This window comes from Schistocerca americana, chromosome 8 (genome assembly GCF_021461395.2).
Source record: "Schistocerca americana isolate TAMUIC-IGC-003095 chromosome 8, iqSchAmer2.1, whole genome shotgun sequence".
Classification (NCBI taxonomy): domain Eukaryota; kingdom Metazoa; phylum Arthropoda; class Insecta; order Orthoptera; family Acrididae; genus Schistocerca; species Schistocerca americana.
This window is the reverse complement of record NC_060126.1, coordinates 120,144,679-120,162,227: the sequence shown is the minus strand read 5'-3', so window position 1 is coordinate 120,162,227 and position 17,549 is coordinate 120,144,679. Positions and strand designations below refer to the sequence as shown.

Sequence of the window (17,549 nt, the reverse complement as noted above, 5' to 3'; positions counted from 1 at the left end):
AGAGTGAGTTTTCTAACCTCATTCTCACATTGCTACTCTTGTCAAGTTATATACCTACTTTAATGGCATTCAGTGATATGTTTATCTCATTTCTGATGTGCTAATGAAGGAATAATATCCACTGACCTGTTGAGTAACTATCTCACTGAAGATATTACACAAGTATGAAACTGTTAGTTTTTATCAGCACAGTTTCACGAGTTTTTATTGATCATCTGATTGACAACAGTGCAGAAGCTATTATATATAAGGTCAGCAGCAATTTTCCAACCCTACAGCCAGCCCCTAGCAGAACCCAATTAAATTCAGAGGCAATAAATCCTACAGGACGAAAATTTACTGCCATATCAGACAAAATTCTCCACTTTCATTTGTATGATACTGACTAAAACAAGACACCCACAGAAAAGTGGTACAGGGAAGATATAAAACTTCACCAGCATCAACTAAATGCTGGACAAAGGTTTCCTCTACACTTTTCTAGGCATTTCAGACATCAGTGGTACACATCCATCTTGTTCCTACATGCTTTCTGATGTCATATACACAGTTTTCATAATAATGTTCCCTTGTTCTGGGAGAAAACATTTAAGTGGTTGGGTGGGGAGGACCTTTGCTATTTAATTCCTGAACCGCATTTAATTCTTTGAAGCTGGTTTAACAAACTGAGTATACAAAAAAAAGTAAGTAAGATTTACAAATTAATGTTTCCGTCAACCGTAGGTTCTATTTGTTCATGTGTCTTGAGTCACTTCATAGGTACAAACAGTTACATCAACATTCAAATTGGGAGTTGGGAATCATTATAAGAAAATAATTAGCACTTTCCAAATAATAAGTATATATTTCAGACAGTTCATATCCCCTATCACTAAAATATATGATCACTACAGACAGAAAAATAAGGGTTGTCTCAACATGACTGCAGAAAATTCTACTACATGAACAAAATGAAACTCAAATGGCGCTTCATAAAGATAGACATTTGTACGTATTTTCGTAAATATACTTAAATGCATATAGTATATAATATGTGGAGAAGGAAACTGCGAAATTATCTAAAAGGGTGCATACAAAGAAGGAATCATATACAAAGCACTCATTATTAAAAACACACTGTAACAGTATCCAAATCCTTTTATTTACAAACAAACTTTATTAAACACATATTTACAAAATAAATACTGTAAAATGAGAACCATTCACATTCTCTGCATTCTAATCAAACTACAAGAAACTGACTGATGCTGCGATAGTAATCTCTGTGCAAAATGGACTGAAGTTCATCATTATTGAGCCACTGAAAATCATTTAACTTATTCTTATTTGTTTTGACGTCACCAGAAAGGTACCGAGCTTTGAAGAAAAACACCTGTCGGAGAAAAATGGCATATAATATACTTTTCAGAATGTAATAAAACTGATAAATTTTATTTCATGCATGATGATATGAAAATAGAGTTGTTATAAAAAAAATTGTTATGTTAACATAAGTGAGAGGAAGGAATGCAAAATTAGACACACGGTTCTTCTAAAGGAGTGATTTAAGTGCCCTCATCAGTGTGTGTTGAGTGCATCTGATGATTTGTGAGTGAATGTGTGTACTTTAGCTAGAAAAAGTGCAAGAGCTCCAAAGCTAGAGTGAATGCTGCTTCCTGTTACGTGTTTCTGTAATCCACTCAGTCTGCTGATTGGCTAAGGTGCATAATAAGAAAGGCAGCTTGGTCACTCAGCATGAACCGACAGATGTCTCTGAATCTCTGCAGTTTGCTCACAGTACCATGGCCCTTCCTAGCAGTAATATTCTGAATAGTTTTCATAGCAAAGTATTGAAAGAGATTCATAAGTTTTCAAACACTTGCATTATATATTAAATGGATCAAACTACTTATAGCTACCCAGTTTTGTTTGTCCTAAAAGCGCCCATGATATTGATTTGAAAAGCCGTGTTTTTTTCAGCACATAAAATAGACAATGCCTGTGAAAGAACTGATATATCCAGTTTGCAGATGTAAATTACATCTGAAATACATTTCACAACATTGCCGGTAATATGGGATTATTATGGAGATAGACACCTCGAGATTAGACAGCACAACATTCTAAAAAGTGGAAGTCCCAAACTAGAAAAGAAACTAATTTCAGGTTTGTAACTTGGCATGCTCTGAGGGCATTTACGTAGGAGACACCTACAAAACACTCATTCTTTGTCCCATCTTTGAATATTTCCCAAGCACGTGGGACTTACACTAAACTAAATACACATAACAGAGGATAATAATTTAACCTTAGACTGGCTTATCCAGTTTAATGGAGACTCTGTACCATGTCGCAACATGACGTTCTCCACTTTAACAAATCACTGCCAGTGATGAAAAGAAGTGATAAATAAAAAATAAATGAATGTTACACCAAAGCAGAATAGTTCAAACATGATAGGTACTACCAATAAACACACTCTCATAGTTTAGTGAATAAATTATTTCTTCCTATAAAACTCATGTAAGTCATGATAACGAAGTTGGCAGATTTTCAGTTACAAGGACAGAAAAGGAAGTAACTGAATCTAAAATTGCAATGAAAGTACCATTTGAAGATTTAATGAGCTGTTGCTTTACTCTGTCTCTAATGCGTGGGATTACAAAATATTGGTTGCACAGATATTTACTGGTTCATGCTGAATGACCAAGCTGCCTTTCTTATGACATCATAAACGTTAGCCAGTAAGCATTTAACCTTGCATGATGCCATTTTGCCACAAACAGCAGGTGGTGTGTAGGCCCATTAAGGACTTAGAAAGGTTCCTCTTATTAGTAAAATAGTTTCTCAAAATGAGAAATGAAAACTCTCCCGTAGGCAGAAATGTTTTCAAGTAATATAGGTTATGTAATGTCTTTCCAAACTATAACAAAAATCTTGATTAGACCACATCTTTCACGCTTTATATTAAATTATCTTTAGTGATCATTGTAATAACATAGTTTTTCTTTCGAATCTGTTTGCGAAAACCAAAAACAGTTCTCATGTTTTAAACTGCTTCTTAAACAGTATTAAATTACTAGTATTACTCATAATGTTTTGTTCCTATTTCATTCCTAACGTTCTTCTGCAAACAGGTGTTCAGTTTTAGTACACTGTACTTTACTGACAAGGTAGGTTGTGTGTGTGTGTGTGTGTGTGTGTGTGTGTGTGTGTGTGTGTGTGTGTGTGTGTAAGTGCGCACAATTTTTAGCTGTTTGCGTTATCTTTTCATAAGGTCCCTTTAATGTGTTCAAAAGTGTGCATGTGCAGAGTGTAGAGTGTAGTGTATTCATTTATAACTTTTCACCAACAAAATTCATGTTAAAATCATTTGGTTGCAGATGGCAAGCTATAAGTATAGGATAATGTATAAATTGTCTGACATAACCTCGGAATGTAAAATTAAGGTACTGACAAAATCAAACAAAAACTGTCTTTAGGCCTAGTTTTCGTAGATGAGTTATCACTTACAATATATTCAGATTTGTTAGATTTGAATACAGAAAACCCACTGATAATGGCACAGAGGTGTTTTGGTCACATGAAAAAAACAGTTTTTTGCATAAAGGATGGACCTTATATCCAAGAATAATGACACATAAACTGCTAGGATTCAAATCAAACTGTTTAAGGAAACCAACGAATGAATTGGCCTGCAGACATAATTTGAAAAAAACAGAACAACTAACATCAGAGATGCCTCCAACATCCCTAGACGAAATATGAAGACATTAGCAGTGAAGAAAAATTTTAGCTGTGCAGACAAATTTAAGTAACTGTGTGAGATCTGCATGAAAAATGGACTGGACAAGGAAGCACTAAAGGAATGAATAAACAAACTTGAAGCACCTACCAAATGTCACCTATATCGACAATAAAAAACGTCTTTCACTAAACACTAAGATACTTCACTCTGAAATGGTTCTGAAGCCAGTAGTTATGTATGCAGCTGAAACATTATCTCTTAATGCAAATAAAGACCTCCTTGAAGAACTTGAGAGAAAAGAGTGCAATATCATTATGGTGATCATCGGATCCTATTACAAGAATAGTATCCACCACAAAAGATCCAATACGGAAGTTTAAGGCAAAATACAAAAAATTACAGACTCAATCTCCAAAAAATGTGTGCAATTTGGTAGTCATCTCAAACAAATGGAAGGAACAGGTTGATCAAGAAGATCCTCCACTTTTTTTATTCAAATCCCATAACCACAACAATGCCCTTGTTTAAAAATACTGAGAATACTTCCAAACGCACAAATAAAGCCTGACAACACCTGTGAGACAGATAGCTTCCGTAAGAATATAGCGTCGAACATGCTACACCAAGATGAGCAACCAAAAAGTAGACATTGTGCCCTTAGATGGAGGTGTGTAAAGAAGTCCACTCACAAAGAGTGAAGGAAAGAAATCTGGGCTTCAAAGAAAGCAAAGCTCAATGTCAAATGTAAGAGGATTTAACATGGTTTTAAATGGTCCCAGAGAAATAATAATAATAATAATAACACAAAAGGACAAATGCTAGTAATACTCTGTCTGGGCTAAAATGGTACAGTAAATAAATTGATATTGCTTGTCTACCGTGATTAAGTCTTCCAACTCTCGACTTTCTGCTTATGTAGTGATTAAATACCAGATTCATGAAAGTGAGCACACCAATACTTTGCAAGCAATATGGCATGATGATTTAAAGTCACTAACCTCTTATTCCCCTCATATTACAGGCAACTTCCTCCTCCTCCTCCCCCCCCCCCCCCCTCCAAGGGCATTTACAACAACGTAAGTTATTATATTAAAATGTAAGGGAAATCACAAATAAAATTACTGGAGAAATTATGAAATCAGTTAAATATGCAGACTCAACACAGTGAAATTTGACCTCATGGAATACAAAAAGGAAGAACACTTAATGTTTGCTTTCTTTTTCAGACTGAGTAAAAAGGTAGGAACCCTTATTTAGTCATACGGTACATAGTTCTAAGACAAAACAAACAGCACCTTCTTAATGATGTGGTATGAGCTAGGGCTTCAGTGTCAACAGTTGCTCGCTACTACATGGGAATATATCAGTAGAACCTTATGGATGAGTTCTAAATGTCCTGCATGTAATAAAACAAATTACACTATTTCATTATTAATGTACTACCTACTTGTTCCTCAAACAAAATTCTGGTTTGTGAAGCTTCAAATACCTTACCTTAGCTCCAACTGATTCATTGCGAACTGCTGTTGGGTACCTATACTTATAGAATCCACATGGAGCATTTCCAATGAACTGAACCCTTAAATTATTTCCGCAACTTTCCTTAAGGACTCGCTCTGCAGCCTACAGAACAAGAAGGGAAAAAAAAAATAACTTTCTCAGAATTTCCTAAGTGTCTTTTAAACAAGTCATTTTAAGTACACTTGAAAACATTTTCAAGTAAAATGATAAATATTTTGATTTAGTACCTGAACAGCACAGCAAAGTGCTGTTTTCTTTTTTTTCAATAAATAAATAAATATGAGTTTTAGTTATGAAGACTATTACGTGAAAATATACTCAAGCAAAGATTCTTACTGAAAATAAGTAAAATGATCAACTTTCCCCAAAGTTCTAAGATGTCTTTACCACTGGTTACTTCCCCATTCCCAAGAGCTCTTCCCATCACATGTGTATTTCTGGAATCATTCCTACTTGTCTTACATTTGCTTCTGTTCTCCTAAGATCTTCATTTACAAAACACATTTTGCCCACCTTTAGTATAAGCAGCAGTCAAATAAAAAGGCGACAGACAGAAAAAGGTAAAAAAACTGTGTATTATTTAAAAAGTAATTACCATAACTGTTACTACATTTATCCCACTGTGAGATAAAATGGCCAATGCCTTCATAGAAAAATGCTTGCAGTTGTCTACAGAACCATGATTGTACACAGGCATGCATCTCTTTGTCTGAAGCTATGAATGTCTTATTTCAGGGCTCCTAAAACATCAGATGGGGAGATACCGGGACTCTATAGTGGATGTGTTGGGGGCTTACTAAAGAAATTTTTGCAGCTTGGCAATATGTGCTTCCCCCCCCCCCCCCAGCACCCCACCTCCAAATACTGTTTTGACTACAAAGCGGTAGTTACTCAGGAAAGCCTTTACATGTCCTCCATACAATCCTAATCTCTCCCCATGCAATTGCCATATTTTTGGAGCCCTAAAGAAAGACATTCACAGCCAACGATTTGCTTCAGATGAAGAGGTGTACACATGGGTACTATCACAGTTTTGTAGGCAACTACAAACATTTTTCCATGAAGGCATTGATCATCTTTTCTCAAAATGGGATAAATGTTGTAACAGTTATTGCAATTACACTTGAAAAAACAAACAGTTTACTTACTTTTTTCCATCTGTCTTGTTTTCATTTGACTAGTCAATTTGTCATTTGTGGAACAAGTACACATCCTTAAATCAAAATTTTAGGGTTACACTTTTCTCTCTAACACTGCGTGTTCCAATTCTCTGCATAACAAATTCACTGTTTTGAGCTTCATGCACAGTTTATCAACGATAAATTATAATATTATGCACTACATTCAAGGCGTTTCGAAACAGTACTGAAAAACCTACGCATTATAATGTATGCCTGGAAGAATGAATTAAGAATAAGAAATCATTTCTGGGAATTTCATGTATAATACTACAGAGTATCAAAGCATACAGGTCTGCCAACTACACACCAAGAAGGCCTCATCTGAAATGGTGTAGCAGTGGAAGGGGCACCAAATTTGTTATGAAAATCAGTAAATTACTCAATGGACAGTATTTTTCAGTACAGGTATTTCATTTATTCCAAGCAAGAGTCGTTCATGATGTCATCATCTAGACAAGAGTTGACTGTAATCTGAATCCGTTTTAGCAAACTAATAGTTTCTCTCAGGCAATAAAATTTTATTGATTATGAAATACAAGTTCTTGAAGTTTATTCAGAATTGGAAATGTTTAATTAGTAATTACATGCCATAATTTATTTGTTTAATATAAAGGTGTTTTGAATTTTGTATGCATAAAAAAAGTGTGAATTTATGTGCGGCTTTTACTCTGAGACGAGTTATCACTTAAGAGTGCTAAAAGTGCATGTGTACAGTTCGCTGACCTGTGTGGTGAATTTTATTTTGTGACCTTGACCTGAATGGAGAGTAAATCCAGTTTCATTTAAACTTTACATAAGATAAGACACACCAAGTTATTACAAAAGAGTCGTTTACCCCATTGGGGAAAACTGAAACCTGCATGCTCGGTTTGAAATATGTTACACATCAGCGCGTGATTGAGCTGTCCAGTAAATCACGTACAATAGTTGCAAATGTGTGTGGACTTAAAGCACGAAGTTGGAAATTAATTTTGAGACAAGTGCTGATTTTGACAAAAATTAAGCAAAAGTTTATTCAAAATATCGAGGTCCAGTTTAAATTGAGACATGTACCACTTTATTGATTATGTTGCCTAGCAACACTGTAAGGCAGCTTAATTAATTCATTAGAATGATTTGCGATGTAGTAAAGCCCATTACACACACAAAATGTTACACAAAGTTTGCTGACTGCATGAGAGTGTTTTTCTTTCCACAAATGCCAATAAACCGGCAATTTCAAAAGTTAAATTATTAACTGTTGTGTAACTTCAGTGATTGTTCAACACCACTGCGGAACTTGTTGTATCATGTCTCTTCACAAGGGATCTCAAGAAGCCGGGATATACAAGAAGAGAAAGACTTAAGAAGAGGCATCGGCATAATGGCACAGTTTTTAAGCCAGACTGCAGAAACGGAAATCATCATTACTGCACAGCCATAAAAAGCTGCAGTCAAAGCTCCTCCTCTTTCTAGAGTAGTACACGATCTACATACTCCAACAGAATACTGCTGAGTCTCAGAGAGTATTAGTGACACCCAATTATGATACGTTACTGTGCCATCTTGGACTACGAAGTCCTCTGACTGGTCATCCATTAAAGATCTTAGTATACTTGATCAGTATGTAATAGTAGATATTTCAACTACCAACTATAACAAGTGAGGAACAGTGTAAAGCAAGAACATGCCATTTTCAGTGATATAGAGATGGCACAACATTACATATATAGTATTCCAGCTATATTCAATGGGATGAAACTCTTCATAACAGTAACCAATTGGAATTGTATCTTCCATATTTTTTATTTAGGTTAGCACCAGCACCTCCCACTCCCCCCCCCCCCCACCCCCCCACCCCCACACCTTTCTGCCACCCCTGTTCATGGAATGGAAAGAGGTGGAGGAAGATGCACAGGTAAGAGTGTAGAATATGGATAGAGAAATGGTAAAAAACAATGGGTAAGTGTGAGTAGGGGATGAGAGATGGGACTGTACGAAACTGTGATGTTCCACTACAGATAGAAAGTATGAACATGGAACATACAATGAAACCATATGTTCCTGTTGTCACTGTTGTGCTGGATGCAACACCAGGCTCTATATGACATCAGCATAAAAGTTATACTTCTGTCTGTTGGCATTAAAAGCTTAATTTCATAACATTCAAAATGCTTTAAAAAACGATCATTCAACAAGTTGATTTGCAACCCTTGTATCTTTACATTTGGATTAATTTTTCTTAAGTATGTGATAGAACTGTAGAAAAACAGATGCAATGACAGTTATGTTACATAAGTTTTCAGAAAAATAAAATGGTAATCTTCATGGTATGTTGGGTTAGTTGCATGACAACTTTAGCGTTCTCACAAAAATCTGGAGAGACAAGTGTGGTTAAAAGCAATAAAACAATAGGTTGAAGTCCTGACACAAAACAAAATATTAAGTTTCAGCACATATCTCATCTGGTAAGCTACCAATGAAACTAGCATGTAACACAGTTATTAGGCCTCTAGTATTTTCCTTGTTCATTTCTCTAGGAACTTAAGTTCTCCAAAGCCTCAAAATTTCAAATTTTGTCAATCTCTCTTGTTTGCATTACTCTTTCATTGTAGGTGAGGTAAAGTTATTTCTCCAAGAAATATGCGCGAGATTATTTTTATCAAAGTGATGATATTTTATAATCAGTTACACTGATGTACTACACTTGAAATATCGTAAACTCATGAAACTGTGTGGCCGGTTAATTGAAATTTGGCAAAACAGGTAATGGATTGTGATATGTGGAGACAATATTGATTTTTGTGCAACAAAATTTTGCCCTCTTTTGCTTAAATTCATACCTATCATTCATTTTGGAGTTATTCAATAATTATATGGGAAATCTACCAGCATCATTAGTGAGTATTGCCTCACCTATCTTCAATGTATTGTAATCATCATCTTGTACTGTTATGTTAATTTCATTTTCAATTTATTAATATATTTAAAAATGAATATGTTTCTGAGAACTGTATGTGTAAAAATACCTGTCGCATTGTTTCACCTTCAACACGCACGCCTTGAGGAAATGCCCACACATGGCCATTACCAATTTTCATTTGTCCCAAAAGCATTAAAGTTGTTGATAAACAACGTTCCAGTGATTTCTTATTGCCTTTACGATCTGCATCTGTGGGAAAAATTTTAATTTAGTATACCACACTCATTAACAAAAATTGATAATTTCACCACATTATTTCCAAAAATATTTTCTCTTAATCATCAAATGTAACATACAACAGACAAGTTAAAAATCTTTGACATTCAAGTAACGAAAGAAAAAATCTATAATCACATACTACTAATATTAAAATATTGTCCTTGACTAGTATGTTGTTGTTGTTGTTGTTGTTTGTTTGGGAGGAAGAGACCAAACAGCAAGGTCATCGGTCTCATCGGATTAGAGAAGGATGTCAGCCGTGCCCTTTCAAAGGTACCATCCCGGCATTTGCCTGGATCGATTTAGGGAAATCACGGAAAACCTAAATCAGGATGGCCGGACGTGGGATTTAACCGTCGTCCTCCCAAATGCGAGTCCAGTGTGCTGACCACTGCGCCACCTCGCTCGGTCCATGACTAGTATGAAGAATTACAGTTTGTACAGAAACCAGATGGCAGTTAAAAGAGTTGAGGGACATGAAAGGAAAGCAGTGGTTCGGAAGGGAGTAAGACAGGGTTGTAATCTCTCCCTCATGTTATTCAATCTGTGTGTTGAGCAAGCAGTAAAGGAAACAAAACAAAAATTCGGAGTAGGCATTAAAATCCATGGAGAAGAAATAAAAACTTTGAAGTTTGCCGACGACATTGTAATTCTGTCAGAGACAGCAAAGGACTTGGAAGACCACTTGAACAGAATGGAAAATGTCTTGAAAGGAGGATACAAGATGAACATCAACAAAAGCAAAACGAGGATAATAGAATATAGTCAAATTAAGTCGGGTGATGCTGAGGGAATTAGATTAGGAAATGAGACACTTAAAGTAGTAAAGGAGTTTTGCTATTTGGGGAGCAAAATAACTGATGATGGTTGAAGTAGAGAGGATATACAATGTAGACTGGCAATGGCAAGAAAAGTGTTTCTGAAGAAGAGAAATTTGTTAACATCGAGTATCGATTTAAGTGTCAGGAAGTCGTGTCTGAAAGTATTTGTATGGAGTGTAGGCATGTATGGAAGCGAAACATGGACAATAAATAGTTCGGACAAGAAGAGAAAAGAAGCTTTCGAAAGTGGTGCTACAAAAAAATACTGAAGATTAGATGGGTAGATCACATAACTAATGAGGATGTATTGAACAGAATTGGGGAGGAGTTTGTGGTACAACTTGACAAGAAGAAGGGATCGGTTGGTAGGACATGTTCTAAGGCATCAGGGGATCACCAATTTAGTATTGGAGGGCAGTGTGGAGGGTAAAAATTATAGAGGGAGACCATGAGGTGAATACACTAAGCAGATTCAGAAGGATGTAGGTTGCAGTAGGTACTGGGAGATGAAGAAGCTAGCACAGGATAGAGTAGGATGGAGGAGTTGCATCAAACCAGTCTCAGGACTGAAGACCACAGCAACAACACAACATATCCCCTACATTGCATGTTAGGGTTTTTTTGTGTTGGCTATCCTTGGAATGCAACGATCGGTACTCTTTTGTTTCTGCTGTTTGTAAACAACATGCTTTCAAACACGAAGTTAGTTTTGTTCAAGTGTGATTGTGAGTAGTTGTTATAATTACATTTGTAGTGCTTGTTTACACGTGTTTAGTTGTGTTTACTGAAGATGATGAAACATAAAGGCATTTTCAAGAAACGACAATTTAGAGGAAACAAGTTTAGAAAGAATGGAATTTTCACTCTACAGCAGAGTGTTCGCTGATATGAAACTTCCTGGCAGATTAAAACTGTGTGCTGGACCGAGACTTGAACTCGGGACCTTTGGAGGCAATGAAGAGAGATGTTTGGGACATATTCTCCAGTAAGTCCTCTACTGATGATAAGCCATGTCATGGATTGTGTCCATCAGGAAAACATTTGTGGTGCTAATACAACAGGGCTCAGGCAACTGGAGAATCTTATTCTCACCAGCATTCTCTTCCTGCTACTGTTATTACTGCAGTTAAACCTATTTTCAGAGACTTGGCTCATCCTGACCTTCTAAGGAAATGTCTGCACGGGCAGGCACAGAACCCAAATGAATGTTTCAACAGCATAATTTGGAACCGCCTTCCTAAAACTGTATTTGTAGACATGCATACAATGAAACTAGGGGTTCATGATGCTGTTATTACATTCAATTGTGGTAGTGCCGGAATGTGTTGGGTACTGAACAAGCTGGGAATTAATCCTGGTGAAAATATGATCACTGGGCTGCAACACTGCAATTAAATGAGGATAGCCAGTGCAAACAGGTCTGCATCTAATATGGCCAAGAAAGCAAGACAAACATCCAGGAATGTGAAAAGGAAACCGAAAGACATGCTAGAGGCTAAAGAAGGGCTATCATATGCAGCAGGACAGTTTTAATTAACTGTAAGTAACAAATTTCAAAAGTTTTTTTCTTTAAAGTCAATTTCCCACAAACTAAAATTTTCAGTACATATGCTCCATCATATCAGAAACTATCATAGACAAATGAATGAAATTTTCAGAGACTCTGCATAACAAAAAAGCTACCTCTGGTACTACATTCATTAATATTCCCCCATTAGAAAGTTCACAAAAAATATTTCTTAATAACTATAAAATGGACAAATTAGATTTTAGTACAGTTGACACTATTAGCATCATGTAACATACAGTACAAATATTAAGATCCTACATCAAATAGTTTTTTCAAGAATGGGTCAAATACTTGCCTACATTAACATGGGTTAGATACACAGGGTGTGGGCCCCTTAAGGTACTGAAAGGTCATAAAAACAAAACAAATGAGAGCGAAACTTTATTTTTAACAGAGTTGACTGTGCACCATGGGGATGTTGTGGTGTGTGCAGACACTTTTAAATTCCTCTAATTACGGTACTTTCTGTCGTCCATTTTCCTGGAAGTAAGCTTTTTCTAGTTCAGTAAAATACAGAGAATCAATTTTTTGACAGTAATTCACATACGTCCTGTTAATGCAGTTAACCTCCTCCATATGTAACTTTATAGTCATTTGTTATATTTTCCAAACCAAATGTCTGTGAGAGCAGTATCCACATTCCTGAAGCCAACAGATACCTGACTCTGCATCACATATTACAAATGATTTCGCATTTGTCATGTCACTAATCAAGCAAGTTCTTAAAAGCTAACAAGTGAAGTTCAAAAGACTAATGACCTCAGAAGTTGAGCCCCATAACGCTCAGAGCCATTTTGAAGTTCAAAATTTGCAATAAACACATACACAAATATCTCTAGTAATAAGTAATAGGTGTGGAACTGACTATCTGGGCACATCTTGCTTTTTACACCACGTGTTTTAATGCACGTGAAATTTGGTGCAAGCTAGTTTTCTTCAAAGTGGATACTGGGATAACTGATAGAACTTTCACCTTTTCACTGTACAATGCATGCAACTGAACAACTGAAATGATGTTTGAGGAAAATCCCTGACAATCTGTACTAGGATAGTTTGGTTTATTTTCTTATGAAGACAGAACTTCTATTCTGAAGAGATTGGTCAGCTTTGTTTTGATGAAATCATCCACAGCATCAGTAAATTCTCTGGCCTTTTAATATACACGTTTACAGACACAAAATCTATATTGTCCATACTATGGGAAATTACTTGTCCACTTGCTGTCATTATTGATATTCTGTCAAAGCATCTGGAACAGAGGAAGTTTTCTCACTGGAATCATATTTACTTAAAACAGGACTTGTACTCCCAACCTAAAGTCAGTCTCACTTTTTGCTAGTGTTATACATCTCTCTTTTTATGAACATGCAAATAATCAGTACGGTTCACTCTCTAGCAGAACATACACTAATGGCCATTAAAATTGCTACACCAAGAAGAAATGCACATGATTAACGGGCATTCATTGGACAAATACATTATATTAGTACTGACATGTGATTACAGTTTCACGCAATTTGGGTGCATAGATCCTGAGAAATCAGTCCCCAGAACAACCAGAACAACCAACTCTGGCCATAATAACGGCCTTGATATGCCTGGGCATTGAGTCAAACAGAGCTTGGATGGTGTGTACAGGTACAGCTGCCCATACAGCTTCAACATGATACCACAGTTCATCAAGAGTAGTGACTGGCGTATTGTGATGAGCCAGTTGTTCGGCCACCATTGACCCTGACATTTTTATTGGTGAGAGATCTGAAGAATGTGCTGATCAGGGCAGCAGTCGAACATTTTACGTATCCAGAAAGGCCCGTACAGGACCTGCGACATGCGGTCGTGCATTATCCTGCTGAAATGTAGGGTTTCGCAGGGGTCGAATGAAGGGTACAGCTACATCTGAAATGTAACATCCACTGTTCAAAGTGCCGTCAATGCGAACAAGAGGTGACCGAGACATGTAACCAATGGCACCCCATACCATGATGCCGGGTGATACGCCAGTATGGCGATGACGAATACACGCTTCCAATGTGCGTTCACCGCAATGTCGCCAAACACGGATGCGACCATCATAATGCTGTAAACAGAACCTGGATTCATCCGAAAAAATGACGTTTTGCCATTTGTGCACCCAGGTTCATCGTTGAGTACACCATCACAGGCGCTCCTGCAGCTTCAAGGGTAACCACAGCCATGGTGTCTGAGCTGATAGTGCATGCTCCTGCAAACGTCGTCGAACTGTTCATGCAGATGGTTGCTGTCTTACAAACGTCCCCATCTGTTGACTCGGGGATCGAGACGTGGCTGCACGATCCGTTGCAGCCATCCGGGTAAGACGCCTTCGACTGCTAGTGATATGAGGCCGTTGGGATCCAGCACGGCATTCTGTATTACCTTCCTGAACCCGCCGATTCCATATTCTGCTAACAGTCAATGGATGTCGACCAACTCGAGCAGCAAAGTCGCGGTACGATAAACTGCAATCACGATGGGCTACAATCTGATCTTTATTAAAGTCGGAAACATGATGGTATGCATTTCTCCTCCTTACACGAGGCATCACAACAACGTTTCACCAGGCAGCGTCGGTCAACTGTTGTTTGTGTATGAGAAATTGGTTGGAAAATTTCCTCATGTCAGCATGTTGTAGGTGTCGCCACCGGCTCCAACCTTGTGTGAATGTTCTGAAAAGCTAATCATTTGCATATCACAGCATCTTCTTCCTGTCAGTTAAATTTCGCATCTGTAGCATGTCATCTTTGTGGTGTAGCAATTTTAATGGGCAGTAGTGTACTTCAAATGCAATCACATAAAAATAAAATAAAACAGTAATTTCACAAAAGCTTATTGAGTTTAACATACAACATTATTTTGTTAACTGATACCTTAGTTTGTCTATTGATAATTGAATAATATACAGAAGAATACAAAAGAAAACTGAAGATGTGTTAGATTATAATCAGTCTGGCTTTAGTAAGAGTTAAGACACCAGACCAAAGAAAAATCAAGATGCTTTTTTAGTGTTTGTCGACCTCGAGAAAGCGCCCGACAATGTAAACTGGTGGAAGATGTTTGAAATTCTGCGAAAAATAGGGTTAAGCTATAGGGAAAGATGGGAAATATATAACATGTACAAGAGCCAAGAGGTTAAGGAATGAGGAGGTTCTCTGGAGAATCGGTGAGGAAAGGAATATACGGAAACAGGGAAAAGAAGAGACAGGATGGTAGGATAGCTTTTAAGGCATCAGGGAATAAGTTACATGGTACTAAAGGGAGCTGCACATGGTAAAAACTTTAGAGGAAGACACAGATTAGAATACATTCAGCAAATAATTGAGGATGTAGGTTGCAAGTGCTACACTGAGATGAGATGGAGAGGTTGGCACAGGAAAAAAATTCGGGGTGGGCCACATCAAACCAGTCAGGGGGGAAAAGAAAGTGAACTGTAAGTCCATGTATCCTCACCTTTATACACTTGACCAAACATGCAGAATCATCCAGACACTTTCAGATTATTCTAGAAGATTCTGTTACGTTCTGAAATGATCTCAAAGCTTGCATACTATTTCAAAGACTGACACTTTGTAGGGTTCTATTCACCAAGATAAAACTTTATTTGATTTATTGTTTTTATTCCACCATATTAGTCCAAGGGTTAATTTGAAGAATGTTTGTGAGATATTCCAGAACAAGATGGTGCGTTTCCCTTTTCTAGATATGTAGTAGCCTTTGATATACAGTTCTTGTAAAATTATCTGAATTTCTGGGATTGGTTATTTTGATTTATAAAATAATAGCAATAAAGGCATTAGATAAGGAAGTTAAAACACAAACACCGGTTAAAAAACTGTTAAACTGGAAAAGGGGAGTTCTTTTCTGTTCTTACTGTTGATAATGATTAACAGGAAAAATGGCACTTTATGAAGGAATTATTTTTGAACTTTAATAAAATGAAATGAGATTATTCGAGAAAAACATTTCCAAACTACTCAGAGCATCATATCTGAAATAAAATTACAAGTAACAAAATATTTTGAAACAAGATGGCGTTTCCCACTTTTAACGTATTAATTTTACTTGTGCATGACTAGTTTCAGCCTTCTAGGCCATTCTCAAGTGATATTGTCATTCTGTACAAAATACAATACATCATATTACTCTCCGAATATAAAATAATGATGGGAATGTAAATGTATTTTAAAGACATTTACCAGCAAAATTAGAAAATGCCACTTTCTTTTAATAGACCCATTGCTATGGTACCCAAAACAAAGAACGAATATTCTGAGCCAATACAGAGTTAATGCATTTTAATACACACATCAAAAAAAGTTTTGCATCACCTCAGTTCCAAGAGTTCCGGAAACTGTACAGAAAATTGGAACAGAGATCAACATAAACATCATTTCTGCCCTTTCTAATGCTCATGTTTGTACCACCATACAGCGAGATCTTCAGAAGTGGTGGTCCAGATTGCTGCACACACCGGTACCTCTTATACCCAGTAGCACATCCTCTTGCATTGATGCATGCCTGTATTCGTCATGGCATACTATCCACAAGTTCATTAAGGCACTCTCAGTCCAGACTGTGCCACTCTTCATCTGCGGTTTGGCATAGATCCCTCAGAGTGGTTGATGTGTCACATCGTCCCTAAACAGCCCTTTTCAATCTATCCCAGGCACAGTCAATAAGGTTCATGTCTGGAGAACATGCTGGCTGCACTAGTTGAGCGATGTCGTTATCTTGAAGGAAGTCATTCACAAGATGTGCATCATGGTTGCGTGAACTGTCGTCCATGAAGACGCCAATATGCCGCTGATATGGTTGCACTATCAGTCAGAGGATGGCAATCACGTACCATACAGCCATTACAGCACCTTCCATGATCACCAACAGCATACATCAGCCCAAACAGCAGGGAATCTCCACCTTGCTGCACTCGTTGGACAGAGTGCCTAAGGCGTTCAGCCTGACCAGGTTGCCTCCAAACATGTCTCCGAGAATTGTCTGGTTGAAGCCTTATGCAACACTCATCGGTGAAGAGAACATGACGCCAATCCTGAGCGGTCCATGCGGCATGTTGTTGGGCCCAGCTGTATCGCGCTGCATGGTGTTGTGGTTGCAAAGGTGGACCTCACCATGGACATCGGGAGTGGAGTTGGGCATCATGCAGCCTATTGTGCAGAGTTTGAGTCATAACAAGACATCCTGTGGCTGCACAAAAAGCATTATTCAGAATTGTTGTGTTGCTGTCAGGGTTCCTCCTTGCCATAATCCGCAGGTAGTGGTCAACCACTGCAGTAGTAGCCCTTGGGTGGCCTGAGCGAGGCATGTCATCAACAGTTCCTGTCTCTCTCTATCTCCTCAATGTCCGAACAACATCGCTTTGGTTCACTCCGACATGCCTGGACACTTCCCCTGTTGAGAGCCCTTTCTGGCACAAAGTAACAATGTGTGACCACCTAGGCATGGTTGAACTACAGACAACACGAGCCGTGCACCTCCTTCCTGGTGGAATGCTGGAACTGTTTTGCTGTTAGAC

At 37.5% G+C, this 17,549-nt stretch overlaps 1 protein-coding gene across 1 annotated transcript in view; it reads right to left on the bottom strand.

Annotated features, from left to right (window-relative positions):
* Window positions 1–1,119: 1,119 nt before the first annotated feature.
* Window positions 1,120–17,549, bottom strand: part of LOC124545134 (39S ribosomal protein L46, mitochondrial) — a 34,912-nt gene continuing 18,482 nt past the window's right edge. Inside the window, exons 4-6 of the mRNA XM_047123959.1 lie at window positions 9,438–9,580; window positions 5,222–5,350; window positions 1,120–1,372 (exon numbers count right to left, since the gene is read on the bottom strand). Coding sequence (XP_046979915.1) covers window positions 1,223–1,372; window positions 5,222–5,350; window positions 9,438–9,580 — 422 coding nt within the window. The 3' untranslated portion in view covers window positions 1,120–1,222. The remainder of the gene's footprint in view (window positions 1,373–5,221; window positions 5,351–9,437; window positions 9,581–17,549) is intronic.